Below are 15,524 nucleotides of genomic sequence, written 5' to 3'. Positions count from 1 at the left end.
CTGCTTACTGGTAATCGATTACTAGAGAGTAATCACTCTGGTAACTTAGAAAATTTGAGAAAATTCTTTTGTAAAACAAAACTGTGCTATTTGGTTTTTTTGAAAAATTCTTTTAATACTTATCCTATATGAAGTCTTGACTTGTTGCTTCTTGATTTCTTCTCTTGAATCTTGGATTGGATTCTTGATGCTTAATCTTGAAGTCTTGAATCAATCTTGAATCCATCACTTGGGCTTTTGGCATCATTAAAATTGCTTGGTTCATCATCATGAAGCTTGCTTCTACACATATCACCCACCTCGAAGTGGTGCTTCAAACGCTGTTGAATGCTAAACTTTTCCTCAAATGTTCCAAGTGCTTATTCGCCCAACGCCAACTCGAGTATCTGGGCCACATCATCTCTGGCAATGGTATTGAACTAGAACCGTCTAAGATCGCTGCCATGGTACAATGGCCAACACCATCCTGTCAAAAGGATCTACGGGCATTCTTGGGACTTCCTGGATTTTTTCGTCGCTTTATTAAGGGGTATGCACAAATTGCTTCTCCTCTCACTTCTCTACTATGCCGTGATAATTTCCTTTGGTCCTCACAAGCATAACTTACTTTGACAACTTAAAGCAAGCAATGACGAAGGCGCCAGTGTTCACATCCCTTGATTTCTTTTTTCCTTTCATTGTGGAAACTAATGCATCTGGGTCCGCCATGGGCGTCGTCCTCATGCAGCAAAATTGTCCAATTGCTTTTTTCAGCCAACAATTAAACCCAAAGCTATAAAGAGCTTCCACCTATGTTCGCAAACTTCACGCTATGACTTTGGCAATCTGCAAGTGGCGTCAATACTTGCTCGACCACCAGTTCACCATCCTCACTGACCACCATAGCTTAAAGGACTTGATGACACAAGTCATACAGACCCCAGAACAACAATACTACTTGGCAAAGCTCATTGGTTATGATTATCATATCTAGTATAAGAGTGGCAAATCAAACGTGGTAGCATATGCCCTCTCAAGAATTGATATCACCCCTGAGGCCCAATTGTTCATCCTCTCCCTTCCTCAGCTCGACTTCCTCGACCAACTTCGAGCAACACTGTAACAAAGCCCAACTTTTAAGAATAAGGTCCAAGCGGTCACTTCTACTACTTTTCCAGATTTCAAATTTCATAATGGATTGTTATTCTATAAAGGGAGCATATGGCTTAACAGTGACAACCCTTTCATTCAATCCATTACGCATGAGTTTCATAGTACACCTCTCGGCGGCCATTTCGGGGTCACAAAAATAGCTCATCGTATTAAAGCCAATTTCACTTGGGATACTTTGCTTTCCGATGTCAAGCTGTTTGTTAAACACTGCCACACATGCCAATAAATCAAGCATGTGACTCGACGACCTGCAGGGCTCTTACAGCCATTGCTCATCCCTTCTGCCATTTGGAAAGATTTATCACTGGATTTCGTTACCCATCTACCACAATCCCACAATTATAGAGCAATTATGGTGGTGGTCAACCATTTTTTCTAAGGGTGCACACTTTGGTGCTTTGACCTAGCAATTCACAGCTTATAAGGTGGCTAACCTATTCTTGGATATTGTTTGCAAGCTTCATGGGTTTTCTTGAAGCTTAGTCTCTGACAGAGACCCCGTATTCATTAGCAATTTTTGGAGAGAATTATTTCGGATTAGCGACACCTCATTGAGGATGAGTACCGCTTACCAGCCCCAATTCGACTGCCAGACAAAGGTCATGAACCGCATCCTCGAATAGTACCTATGATCGTTCGTCCATGCCCGTCCTTCTGATTGGTACAAATTCCTAGCATTGGCGGAATGGTCGTACAATACCTTCATCCATTCACCGAACGTGGCTGTAGATTCCCTTTTGGTCACCAGGCAGGCCATCTCCGAGGCTCTCCAACGGCGACTTGCGAAAGCTCAAGTCACTATGAAAAATTGTGCATGAGGATTTCCAGGAGGGACAGTGGGTTTATGTCAAGCTCCACCCCTTTTCCAAACGACGATCTCGGGAACAGCCCACCATAAACTCACCAAGCGCTATTTCGAACCTTTTGAAATACTAGAACGCATTGGCAACGTGGCATATCGCCTTCGCCTGCCAGCTAATTCCTGCATCCATCCAGTATTTAATTGTTCTTTGTTACGCCCCCACTATGGTCCCCTTGTTCTCGACACCAATCCATTACCTCCACATGCGGTTCACAACTACCCCATTCTCAAACCACTCGTAGTGCTTAATTCTAAGTTCGACTCTTCCACTTCCCCACCCACACGAATGGTACTTATCCAATGGCAAGGTTTTCCCCCTGAGGAAGCCACTTGGGAAAAGTGGTTCACGGTGTCTAATGTGTTGCACCTTGAGGACAAGGTGCATTTGTCAGGAGAAGGTATTGATAGCAATCAGGGTCGCAACCCTTCACCTCCTGGGGAACTAGAAGCTGAATTCCACCAAGAGGAGATACCAGCCCAAGAAGGTAGGCCCAAAAGGATCAACATCAGACCTGGATATCTGAAGGATTTCGTGTAGGGAATGCAGGGAGCACTAGTGTTAGTGTGATGTAGGAAAACGCCAAAGTTTGTTATAATTGTTAGTAGTGGGATTGTATAGGCTGTTAGCAAATGGAATCATTTTTGTTATGATATGGCCTGATAAACTCTATAAATACATCAATATATGAATAACAGCACACAGTGAAAATTGATACAAACTATTTAGTGTAGTGAGGAGGTACCTTGACCTCAAACACAAGGAATCGTGTTTATCCCTTCCTCTATCTCTATCATATTTGTACTAAATTATAATTATAATTGGATTCATACTCTCTAATTATTATTGGGTTTAACATTGTTATGAATCTGTTATCAAAGGTTCCGCTTCTTTCCATGAATTTTCTTCTTCTTTTTTTCTCTTCAATAGAGAAGCTATATATTGGGCTCAATGTTGACATAGTTCAAGATAGGATCCACTTCTTGCCTATAAGAATCAGTTCAACTTAGCCTTTCAGACTTAGGAAATGTTTCTGCTTGATAAAATTTAAGTGTGCTCTGCAAGCTACATTTTCCAGTAATTGAATTTAGTATCGTTTGTGTTTGTTGAAATATGTGCATTTAACTGTTCACGAGTGAAAGATTTGTGTGTATACTTATCTTTTTAACAGTATCTCATCTTTTTGACAATCACTACCTATGGTATAAGAAATATCTCATCTTTTAAATTAGAAGTTGTAAACATATATTGCCTATGTGTAAATATTTATGTTTTGTGTATGTTAAAATTTATTTGTTGTCTCCCTAGATTGAAAATTGAGGAGTGATTGCAATATTTTAAGTTTAGTCAGTTTCACTTGTACAACGAAAAAACTATTTTTCCCAATTCGGGTTCTTCTTCAATTTTTCCATTTGATGTGGGAATTTGAGCTCGTTTCCAACTGAAATTAGTAGCTATTAGTTCTCTAGTTTTAGATAATGTTAGTTCTCTAGTAGCTCTTAATTATTGTTGCATGTTTGTATGCAAAATTTAACTCTGCATTTTTACATATAGGTTATATGAGAACAACTGTCTTCCTCTGTTTGCATTGGGATAGTTTTATGAGAAAAATAAACAATAGAATCAGCTAACCCGACCCCAAGAAAAATAATTAAATATATTAAACCAAGTGTTGGCATAGCCGACACAAAGTAAAAGAATATTAAATTTTTCAAGGTAGCGCCGGATTTTGACTGTGATGGTTACAGTGTCAGCCAAGCCCACTCTAGTAGCGTCCACCATCAACAAACCGACGCTAGATAAATTAGCTTGGGGGGTTTTAGTGGCCACGTCACATCTGACATAAAATCGACTCTAAGGCATGAGTTAGAGCATTGGCTTTTGCCTTATGCTAAATGACTATTTTCTTGTAGTGTTTTCCTTCTCTTTTATGCATGAACCAACCATCAAGGACCCTAAATGATTTAAGAGGATTTAGGTCTTCAATCAACAATATTATTTTTTACAAGAATAAGAAAATGGTATGAAATATTCCGATCAAGAGTATATTGAGTACAACCCAACAAATGTCTTCAACTCAAAACTCCTTCCCCCACCACCTCTTTTCCAACCCACCGTTTTTCTTTGTCTTTTCTTGCCATTTCATTCTATTGCCATGCGTACGATGTTGGATTACCTGTGCAAAGGTATCTTCGCGTACCTTCCCTTTTCCTTTATCGTTGCCAACCACTGTTATTATCCCCCATTCAATCTGTTATGTCGTGGAGCTACTCTTGAACTTTTGGATCCTTTACTAGTACCTTCAAACCCCCTTGGTGTTCTGTTAAACTTGTGAAGATTAACATTCATTTTGGTGTTCCCAATCATGATTTGGTTAAGTTGTTTCTCCCAGGTATTTTCATTCTAAAAATCAATGAAGCACATAAAGCCATACCATTGCCCATCTTGTCTCTTTTTTTTTTTTTTTTTTGCGATATAAACACTCTACACCCTATAGTATCTCTGAAATATAAACCACAAATCCTCTGCCCCAAAATTTTCCAAAAATTTGAGAAAATAGGTGGTCGATTCTTGTTTCTCCTTCTAACTAGGCTCCCCTCCCATCCCTTTTGGTCACTCACAGTTTCTCTCTCTACTTTCTTTCTCACTCATCTCTCTTCCTATATGAGAGTACTTAATCGTGTTGGGTTTACTATGATCATTCCATCAATTTTAAACTACCACTGTTAGTGTTTTTCATTTTAAAATAAGTAATTTAACATTATAACAGTTAAAGCCATCAAGATGCTTAAATTAATTAGTATGACAAAAAAGTTACAAAAATCACTAATTTAAACCATAATAACAGTTAAAAATAAGTATGATATTTATTTTATTTTAAAGGCTTAAATATATTTTTATACCTGATATATATTTGAATTTTGCGTTTGATCACTAATAAAAATTTTCTTCATATTTACTTTCTTATATTTGAAAAAATTTGTTTTAGATTTCTGTCATCAGTTAAGTGATAATGTGTGGCATCTTCTTTCTCTAGGCTTTTTTAATTTAAATCTTCCTTTTTCTTGTCTACCCACCATCATTTTTTCTTCTTCACCCCTTCTACTTTTAGACCTTGTATCATAGCCTCAACTTTATCTTTTCTCTATTCTGTTGCAAGCAACTTTGTTTTTGACCCTCTTCAACCCACCACACCCTCCTACACCATCCAACACCATATTCTCTTCCTCGACCACCATCTCCTCATTATCACCAACTCCCAACAACAAAAGTTCCACGAACTAGAGTGTGTCTACTCACGCTCCACCCCAACCCTTCCTTTTTCGGTTCACTTGAATCGGTTTTCCAAGTTTAGGTTCAATCGATCCTATCCACAGACCGTTATGACGAATCTTGATCCATTGTTAGGTGCCCACTTACCCAAACGAACTCCTTTGCCAATGGCGCCTCCCAAGTCATCGACTTGCAGGGGCGCAACGAGGTGGGTCATCGGAATTTTAGTGTTTTGATGAACCAAACGACTAAATCTTGGGACAGGGTGGCATATGAGGCTACCCTTGATGGAGACACCATGGTTGTGTTTGTGAAAGGGTCAAATCTTCAGCCACACAAGATCTCGAATCCAACCCGGATCCGGTGCCATTTCGAGCTGCAAAGTTTCCGCAAAGACAATGCCTTTTTACTTACCACGAGAATTTTTTCTATGGCTCAAGAAGTTGTGAGGTGTATGTTGCCACAGAGCATAAGGAATAATCCTAATAAGGCTCAAGGAATTTTGGTTACTGTAAGTTATTTGGGTGGTAATGTGAGGCACCCGTTTCGTGTTCTTGTGCCTTCTATGGCTAGGGTTAGTAGCCCTAGTGGTGGTGGTAGAGTTCAGAAGAGGAATAGAAAGGATCTTTTGAATGTTTGATTCATTTATTTTTATTTTTTTACTTTAATTGATTCTGGCGATTTTTAACCACTAGAAAATTTAAATTAATTTGATTTTGAAACAAATATTAATGATTTTTAAGCCATTACAAATCGTGTTATCAAATATTTAATGAACATGTCATCACTTAACTAACGGTAAGAATCTAAAACAAAACTTGTCAAACATCAGAGAGAACAGGTGTAAAGGAAAAATTTATCATGAATCAAATATAAAATTCAAGTATATATCAACGATAAAAACTATATTTAAGTATATTTTTTAAAAAAATTACAATCTTTATTTTATATTGAAAACCACAAATGACCTTCATTTTCACAATCCCCTAACTCGAATCTTAATCTTAAAAATCAAAAAACTCCAAAATCACCATCAAAGAACATGCAAGAAATTGTTCACAAATTGGACAAGTGTTGGAAAGAGGGTGTTTGAAGAACTCGGAGTAGGAAGCACACAAAATCAATCTTCAATCAAAAAGGTGTCAAGCTCACCAACGTTTTCATTAAGAGCTTTTTGGGGGGAAGTCCAAAAACCCCACAAAGCAAGGCCATTATTCACGTGATAATTTTGCAAGGCAGAGCACTTGAGTTTGAAATGATTTCAACGCTAAGAGACCATAATTACACGAATAAAATACTTAAAAGATTAAAATATATCTAAGCCTTAACTTTTACATACAATTAATTAAAACACAAAAATAGCATCAAGCATGTGATTTAAATAATGCGAGTTTGTTCAAATTTAACTAGTGATCTTGAGATTGTATTTTCAATAAGATTGAGTGGTGCTGAACTTGATCTTTTTAAACAATATCTCGATTTTGAGTCATCTGGATGCAAAAAAGTGGTTGGGAGGAAATAATTTCACTAAAGGTAACCAGTTAGATTCTTCAAAGAAAATTAGTCATCAACAAAATCAATTAGTATTTCGTATCAATAACATGATAAAAAAGGTTTAAATATGCTTTTGATCCCTAATAAATATTCAATTTTACATTTGATCCTTAATAAATTTTTGTTTTATGATGAGTCTCTAATAAAACAACAATTTTGTTTTTGGTCCTTAACACTTATTTTTAGCCCCTAACAAATTAGCAAATTTTGTGTTTGCTTCATGATAAATATTTCCCCTTTGTTATTAATATAGACTAAAATAAAATTTATTAATTTATTAGGAAACAAACACAAAATTTTCTAATTTATTAGGGACTAAAACAAAATATCAATGATCAAATATAAAAGTATTATTTTATTAGAGACTCGACACAAAAAAAATTAATAAAAAATAAACATAAAAATTGAAAATTTATTAAGAATAAAAAACACATTTAAATTTTTTAAAAAATATGTCTTCAATATAAAAGTAGAACAAATATTACTTTATGACCCATAATTATATATTATTTCATTCAAATAAGATTGTTTCTAATAAAAAATATATTGTAAATTATAAATTTAAAAAAACCCAAATGTTGAATCAAGTGGCCTCGGAATAATTAAGAAGGGGGAGTTGAATTAATTATGAACGTGTCATGACTAATTAAAAATATATTCTTCTTAATGTTACTAGATTCAATTAAGCTTTACTACTAAGTTATGAGAAAGTAAAGAACAGAAACAATAACTTAGACAAAAGTAAAGCGGAAATAAAAAGTACACAGCGGAAAAGTAAAAAGTGTAGGGAAGAAGAAAGCAAACACAAGATTTATACTGGTTCGGTCACAACCTGTGCCTACGTCCAGTCCCCAAGCAACCTCCGGTTCTTGATATTTCCAATAACCTTGTAAAATCCTTTACAAGCAAAGATCCACAAGGGATGTACCATCCCTTGTTCTCTTTGAACAACCAAGTAGATGTACGCTCCACTTGAACTAATCCACAAGAGATGTACCATCTCTTGTTCTCACAATTATAGCCCAAGTAGATGTACGCTCTACTTGTACCACAAAGGATGTACGCTCCATGTAACACCCTGATATATATATATATATATATATATATATATATATATATATATATATATATATATATATATATATTATTGGTAATTATGTTTGATGTTTGATTATTTGTTGTGTTATTTTTATCCGTAATTATTTTTAAGGAGGTTAATTTAGTTAATAGAGGGGTGTGGATAGATAAGGATCTAGCTTCTCAAAGAAGCCGCTTGAGAAAGCTTCTCAAAGAAGCCACGACAAAGCTTATGGAGGAAGCCTCTTAATGAAGCTTCTAGAGGAAGCCTCTTAGTGAAGCTTCTTGAGGAAGCTACATGAAGTTGCCTCGGTAAAAACGCTGCCCAGCCTTCGTTAACCGTTGGATCTTCTTGAAATTTGGTCTGCAACTTCACAAGACACTTTTCCATGATCTGACTGTTGGGATCTTTGAGAAGATATCTGGAGTGTGCTCTAAGCTTCCATTCCCAAGAGCATTTCTTATTTAAGCACTTTAGCCTTTGCTTTCGTGTAGCTTAGGAAAAATGTCATTTCTTCTTCTTTCTTTCTTCCAAAGCCATTTCTAAAGTTCCAAGCACTTTCTCCATCACCCACAGCCACCATTAGCCACCATTAGCCACCACAAACCATCATTGTTCTCCATTGAAAACCCACACCGAGAGAAACCCTTCAACCGAAGCGGAATTTTCCAACTTGGCTTGCGGTTTTGGTAGAGAACGAAAACCCTAATCTGACCTTTCGTTTTCTTTCAAGGTAACCATGGTCCTGTAGAAGCAAATGACTTTGATGTTTTAATGATGATCATGATGATTTGATGCAAATGATGCAAATGCGCTTTTCAAGTTTAAATTCAAGACAATGATTCAAGAATACAAGACACAAACATTAAGGTGATCACTAGTACATTAGGAAGGAAATTCCTAATTGATATAGCAAAAGGTTTGGCCAAGTAATGCATGTTAAAAAAGTGTTTTTCAAGAGATTTACTCTCTGGTAATCGATTACCAGAGGATGTAATCGATTACCAGTGGCCGAAAATGATTTACAACAGCTACTAAAAATTTGAATTCAAATTTTAGACTGTGTAATCGATTACACAATATTGGTAATCGATTACCAGCAGTTAATAAACATTTTAATTCAAATTTTTAAACCTGTAATCGATTACACAAATCCTGTAATCGATTACCAGAGGAGATTTTCAGAAAATAACTTCCAAGAGTCACATCTATTCAAATGGTTTATGAATGGCCATCAAAGGTCTATTTATATGTGACTTGGAAACACGAATGGCAAGAGAGTTTTGATTGCTCAAAAAGTTTTATCCTCTCAAAAGATTAAGAGAGTTTTTCTGAATTGAAATGTCTTATCCTCTCAAAGATTCCTTGGTCAAACACTTGCATATTCAATAAGGAATTGTGATTGATCTTCATTTTACAATCTACCTCTTTCAAGAGAGATTTCTTCTTCTCATCTTCTTACTTCTGAAAAGGGATTAAGAGACCGAGGGTCTCTTGTTGTAAAGGATTCCTGAACACAAGGGAAGGGTTGTCCCTGTGTGGTTCAGACTTTGTAAAAGGAGTTTTACAAAGAGAGTGGAAAATCTCAAGTGGGTTGCTTGAGGACTGGACGTAGGCACGGGAAGTGGCCGAACCAGTATAAATCAGTTTGCATTTCTCTCTTCCCTTAAACTTCTTTTAATTATTGCCATTTATCTTTTGCTTTAAAGAAGTTTATTCTGAATTGTCTTTTGAGTAATTCATGTTAAGGGTGCAATGTTAATCTAAAAAGAGAGAGCGAAATTTTAATTGAGGAATAGTCTTTGTATCTTAATTCAACCCCCCCTTCTTAAGATAACTGAGGCCATTTGTCTAACAGGTCCTAAGCTTGTTTCTTGTTAGTTTCATCTTGTCTTTGCATCTTTTCTGACTTTGGAACCGCCATTGCATGTCTTATGCTTCCTTTGAAAAACCTTAGAGAAAGAGACTTTGTAAACGTTATCCTTTCGTGAAATGCATGTTATTTTTGTAACCTACACTGAACCCCGGTCACATTGGCGTGGTCGGAATTTCCAAATGACGTTCCTTTGTAAAACCCGAAATGCTCTCAGCTCTTTTATGTAGTGATATGGGTGTTTGACCCAGAGCACTCTTACTAGCTTTGTTTACTTAAATCCATACTAAGACTCCTTCGTTTTGGCATGGTAGAGGCTTGTGTGGAATCGACGAGCAAGGACAAAAAGGAATCTTCAAGTGACGCGACGAGGAATCCACGGGGTAGCTCACGATAGGTAAGGGGAGTTTATTATAAAATTTACCGTTTTAACACCATAGTTAAGGTCAGGGAAACTAGCTATGAGGATATCTGCCAGTCCCTGTTGCATGCTGATTTTTCTTCAAAGAAAATTACGTTTTAACTAATGGGATGCGATATATATATGTATGTATGTATTGTGATGAATGATATTGTTTTGGTTGTTTGAAATGTGTTGTTTGAAGACCGTGCATGTGGAAATGATATTGTTGTGTTTGTTTGAATTGTTGTTGATGTTGCTATTGAGGATTATAATTGATATGTGATGATAATGATAATTATGATGATATTGATTTGAGATGACGTTGTTAATAAAGACCATGTCAACATGAATTGTTATTATTGATGAATATGTGAATATGAAATGAGGTTGTTTTTGTTGTTGATAACGTCATTGAGATGAGATGATATTTATGTTGTGAATGACATGGAAATGGAATGTTGATTGATGTTGGAAATGCATTGGCATGTGCATGTTGTGTATGTTCGTGGGGGGCACTGTGCACTAACCTTCCAGGGTCTTTGGCACTAGCTTTTGGCCACGATCATACGTCGTATGGAGTGTATGTCATGGAGGGTAGAGTGAACTGACTTTGTCGGATGACCCAGACATGGGTAACTAGCGTGGTTAGAGAATCTAAGAATTTCTGAGGGGATGCTTAGGCGCTTTAATTGGTCCATGATCTTTGGCACTTACTTTTGGTCGTGATCATAGCTCATACGACACAGGAAATAGAGTAATTGTGGCCAAGTGTACTTTGTACTAGGGGGCTTGTCACCTGGTAGGGAACACCTTTGGGCTCCCAGGCTGATCACCTATGGGAGGGGGGCTGTTACGTGCACAACCGGGTGGTCTCGACAAACTCAGCCCAGTTCCCTAAGTGAGAGTGTCGTGTGGACACACTTAGGCTATTTCCTGAGGTTTGGTTGTTGTTGGTACGTACCACATTGCATCTGAGTGTTGGGTCAGGTGCATGCATCATTCTGTGCAGTCTTGATTGGGTCAATGGATGGATGATGAGTAATTGTTGGATGTGAATGATGAGTAATTGTTGGATGTGAATGATGAATATTTGTTGGATATGAGTGTTGAATAATGATTTTTGCGTATGCTTATCATGTTTGCATATGTTCCTTGCTAATTGTGGTTATTTGGAATTGGTATTGGTTCTTTTATAATAAACTCACCCTTGCAATTTTGTATCGTGTGGTTGATACATGTGATGATCACGAACCTTGTTCGTGGGAGCAGAATGACAGTGGCAGGGTGTAGGGAGTAAGATTTTGGTGAGGAGCCGCCGAGCTGACGTGATGACGTAGGCGTTATTTTGGGAGAGAGTTGTGTTTTGTAATCAACTCCTCCGTAGTTGGTTTTTAAGTTTTATTTTGTTGAGTTAAAGATGTAAAACTGGAATTTTAATTATATATATGAACATATTTAATTTTCGTTATGTGTATGACATGTACCGAATTATTGTTTCTATGTAATTATGCATATTCACTTAAGTGATGGCGTGTTGTTGGCTAAATTTATGTTGTGACAAAATCACTTATATTTTCATAAGCAAAAAATAAGGGAGCTTTTTTTATAAAAATTGAAATCATCGAATATTAGAGTGTGGATACCGTAGCGACGAGGCGCGTCGTTACATTTAGTGGTATCAGAGCAGGTCGAACCTTTCGGCCAGTGAGTTGAGAGTCTGCTATGTTTTTTTGTGCATTCTCTGGTTGTTTTGTTGAATGCTTAGTGTTGGTTGTTTGCTTATGTTAGATGTTCATTGTTTGCTATTAGCACTTACTCACTAGTTGTGTTTTAATGAGCTATAGAGATTAGATTGTTGTAGTCATATTGAATTTGTTTTTCTGATGTCTGCTATACCATGAATTTCAATGCTGGGTCATGAATTATCAGACTGGCCACCTGTATAATTTGTGAAGGGCAATGGAATGATATGGCAAGCGATCAGAAAATGCAAATGATGGAAAGTGGGTGTTAATGTCTTGAGGCATCAACTCTCAAGAGTAACTAAGTAGGAATTTATGATGGTTGTGATTGTTGTGTGGTTCTTTGTTTGTGTGCAAAAAAAATTAAGCTTTATGTGTCTTCTTTAAATAAAGATCTAGTAGTAGAGACCCCTACTAGTGGTTCTGTGTTAACTTCTGATGTGTGTTTGAATTGTTCTGTGGAGATTTCTGGTAGGATATTCTTGATTGATTTGATTTGTTTGCCTTTGAGCCAGATTGATGTTATTCTTGGTATGGACTGGTTATCTTCCAACCATGTCTTGTTGAACTGTTTTGATAAAAGTGTGGTGTTTGATGATTTTGGAGTGAGTAAGGATATGATGTTTATCTCTGCCAACCAAGTTGTGACATCTTTAAAGGAAAATGCTCAAGTATACATGATCTTGTCTAGCCTAGAAGTAGAGACAAAGGTTTCTATGTGTGACCTCCCTGTTGTTAGAGAATTTCCAGAAGTGTTTCCTGAGGATATATCTGGTCTGCCACCTGAGAGAGAGATAGAGTTTTCCATAGACTTAGTACCTGGTGCTGGACCCATATCCATAGCTCCTTATAGGATGTCACCTATAGAGTTAGCTGAGCTTAAGAAATAGTTAGAGGAGTTGTTGGATAAGCAGTTTATTAGGCCTAGTGTATCTTCGTGGGGAGCCCCAGTGTTGCTAGTGAAGAAGAAAGATGGATTCATGAGGTTGTGTGTGGATTACCGCCAGTTGAATAAGGTAACGATTAAGAATAAGTACCCTTTGCCTAGAATAGATGACCTTATGGACCAGCTGGTAGGAGCTTGTGTATTTAGTAAGATAGACCTTAGGTCGGGTTATCATCAGATCCGAGTGAAGTCTGAGGATATACCAAAGACTGCTTTTAGGACCCGTTACGGTCACTATGAGTATCTAGTCATGCCCTTTGGTGTGACTAATGCTCCAGGAGTGTTTATGGACTACATGAATAGAGTTTTTCACCCTTACCTTGATAATTTTGTGGTAGTATTTATAGATGATATTTTGGTATACTCCAAGACTAGAGAGGAGCATGAAGAACATTTGAGGATTGTGTTGCATACCCTTAAGGATCGACAACTCTATGCTAAGTTGTCCAAGTGTGAGTTCTGGTTAGAGAAAGTTAGTTTCTTAGGGCATGTGATATCTCAAAGGGGTATAGCTGTGGATCCCTCTAAGATAGAAGTTGTTCTTAAGTGGGAGAGTCCTAAGTCTGTTTTTGAGATTAAGAGTTTTCTGGGCTTAGCAGGATACTACCAGAGATTCATAGAAGGTTTTTCCAAGTTGGCTCTACCTTTAACTAAACTGACTCGTAAGGGTCAAGCTTTTGTGTGGGATACCCAATGTGAGCATAGTTTCCAAACCCTTAAGGAAAGATTGACAACCGCTCCAATGCTAGTTTTGCCTAACCCGAGAGAACCATTTGAGGTGTATTGTGATGCATCAAAGATGGGTTTAGGCGGAATGTTGATGCAAAATGGCCAAGTGGTGGCCTATGCTTCTAGACAACTTAAGACTCATGAGAGGAATTATCCCACCCATGATCTAGAGTTGGCTGCTGTAGTTTTTGCCCTTAAGATTTGGAGACATTATCTGTTTGGCTCTAAGTTCGAGGTGTTTAGTGATCATAAAAGCCTTAAATACTTGTTTAGTCAAAAGGAGTTGAACATGAGACAAAGCAGATGGTTAGAGTTTCTTAAGGATTATGATTTTGAGCTTAGCTACCATCCCGGTAAAGCCAATGTAGTGGCTGATGCCATGAGTAGAAAATCTCTACATATGCCTTCCTTGATGGTTAGAGAGATGGATCTCCTGGAACAGTTTAGAGACCTTAGTCTTGCATGTGAGGTTACTCCTAATAGTGTAAGATTAGGAACTTTGAGGATCACTAGTGAGTTACTAGGTGATATCAGGGAAGGTCAGAAGATTGATCCTTTTCTAAGGACTCAGTTAGAGGCTATAGAGTCAGGAAGGGACAGTAGTTTCAATGTTGGATCAGATGGAGTTTTGAGACTTCAAGATAGGATTTGTGTTCCCAATATGCCTGAACTTAGGAAGATGATCTTAGAGGAAGGACATAGGAGTAATTTGAGCATCCATCCTGGTGCTACCAAGATGTATCAGGATTTAAAGACGATGTTTTGGTGGCCCAACATGAAGAGAGAGGTTAGTGAGTTTGTGTATGCATGCCTAGTCTGTCAGAAGGCTAAGATAGAACATCAAAGACCTTCAAGGAAGTTACAACCCTTAGAGATACCCCAGTGGAAGTGGGACAGTATTTCCATGGATTTTGTGGTAGGACTACCTAGGACCCCTAGAGGTTTAGATTCTATCTGGGTTATTGTTGACAGATTGACTAAGTCTGCTCACTTCATTCCCATTAATATCATATTTTCCTTGGAGAAGTTGACCACCTTGTATATAAGTGAGGTTGTCAGGTTACATGGTGTGCCATCTAGCATAGTATCTGATAGAGATCCTAGATTTACCTCTAGATTTTGGGAGAGCTTGAACAGAGTGTTGGGGACCAAGCTTAGACTAAGTTCAGCCTACCATCCTTAGACTGATGGCCAAACTGAACGGACCATTCAGTCATTGGAGGACCTTTTGAGGGCGTGTGTCTTAGAACAGAAGGGAAGCTGGGAGAGTTTTCTTCCATTGATAGAGTTCACTTATAATAACAGTTTTCACTCTACCATTGGCATGGCTCCCTATGAAGCTTTGTATGGTAGAAGGTGTAGGACACCCCTATGTTGGTTAGAGCCTGGAGAAGGCCTCACCTTAGGACCGGAAGTGGTACAGCAAACTACAGAGAAGGTCAAGTTAATTCAGGAAAGGATGAGAACTGCTCAGAGTAGGCAGAAAAGTTATCATGATACGAGGAGGAAAGATCTGGAATTCGAGGTTGGTGATCATGTATTCTTGAGAGTCACTCCATGGACTGGGGTTGGTCGAGCATTGAAATCCCGAAAACTCACACCTCGCTTTATTGGTCCTTTCCAAATTCTTAAGAAAGTTGGCCCTATGGCATACCAAATTGCACTACCCCCGTCTCTTTCTAATCTTCACAATGTCTTTCATGTGTCTCAACTCCGAAAGTATATCCGTGATCCATCCCATGTGATTGAATTGGATGATGTACAAGTGAAGGAGAATTTGACATATGAAACATTGCCTTTGAGGATCGAGGATAGGCGAACAAAACACCTAAGAGGGAAAGAGATTCCGTTGGTCAAGGTGATTTGGGGAGGTGCATCAGGAGAAGATGCCACGTGGGAATTAGAAAGTCAGAT

The 15,524-nt window shown here is 37.7% G+C and overlaps 1 protein-coding gene across 1 annotated transcript; it reads left to right on the top strand.

Moving 5' to 3' along the window:
• Positions 1-269: 269 nt before the first annotated feature.
• On the top strand, positions 270-602 carry LOC102663808 (uncharacterized mitochondrial protein AtMg00860-like). The gene has a single exon (XM_006588119.1). It carries the CDS (start codon positions 270-272, stop codon positions 600-602), a length of 333 nt encoding a protein of 110 aa, XP_006588182.1.
• Positions 603-15,524: the final 14,922 nt, after the last annotated feature.

The sequence above is a fragment of the Glycine max genome, chromosome 9, assembly GCF_000004515.6.
Source record: "Glycine max cultivar Williams 82 chromosome 9, Glycine_max_v4.0, whole genome shotgun sequence".
In the NCBI taxonomy this organism is placed as follows: Eukaryota; Viridiplantae; Streptophyta; class Magnoliopsida; order Fabales; family Fabaceae; genus Glycine; species Glycine max.
The sequence above is the reverse complement of the archived record's forward strand: the minus strand, read 5'-3'. Positions and strand labels throughout refer to the sequence as shown.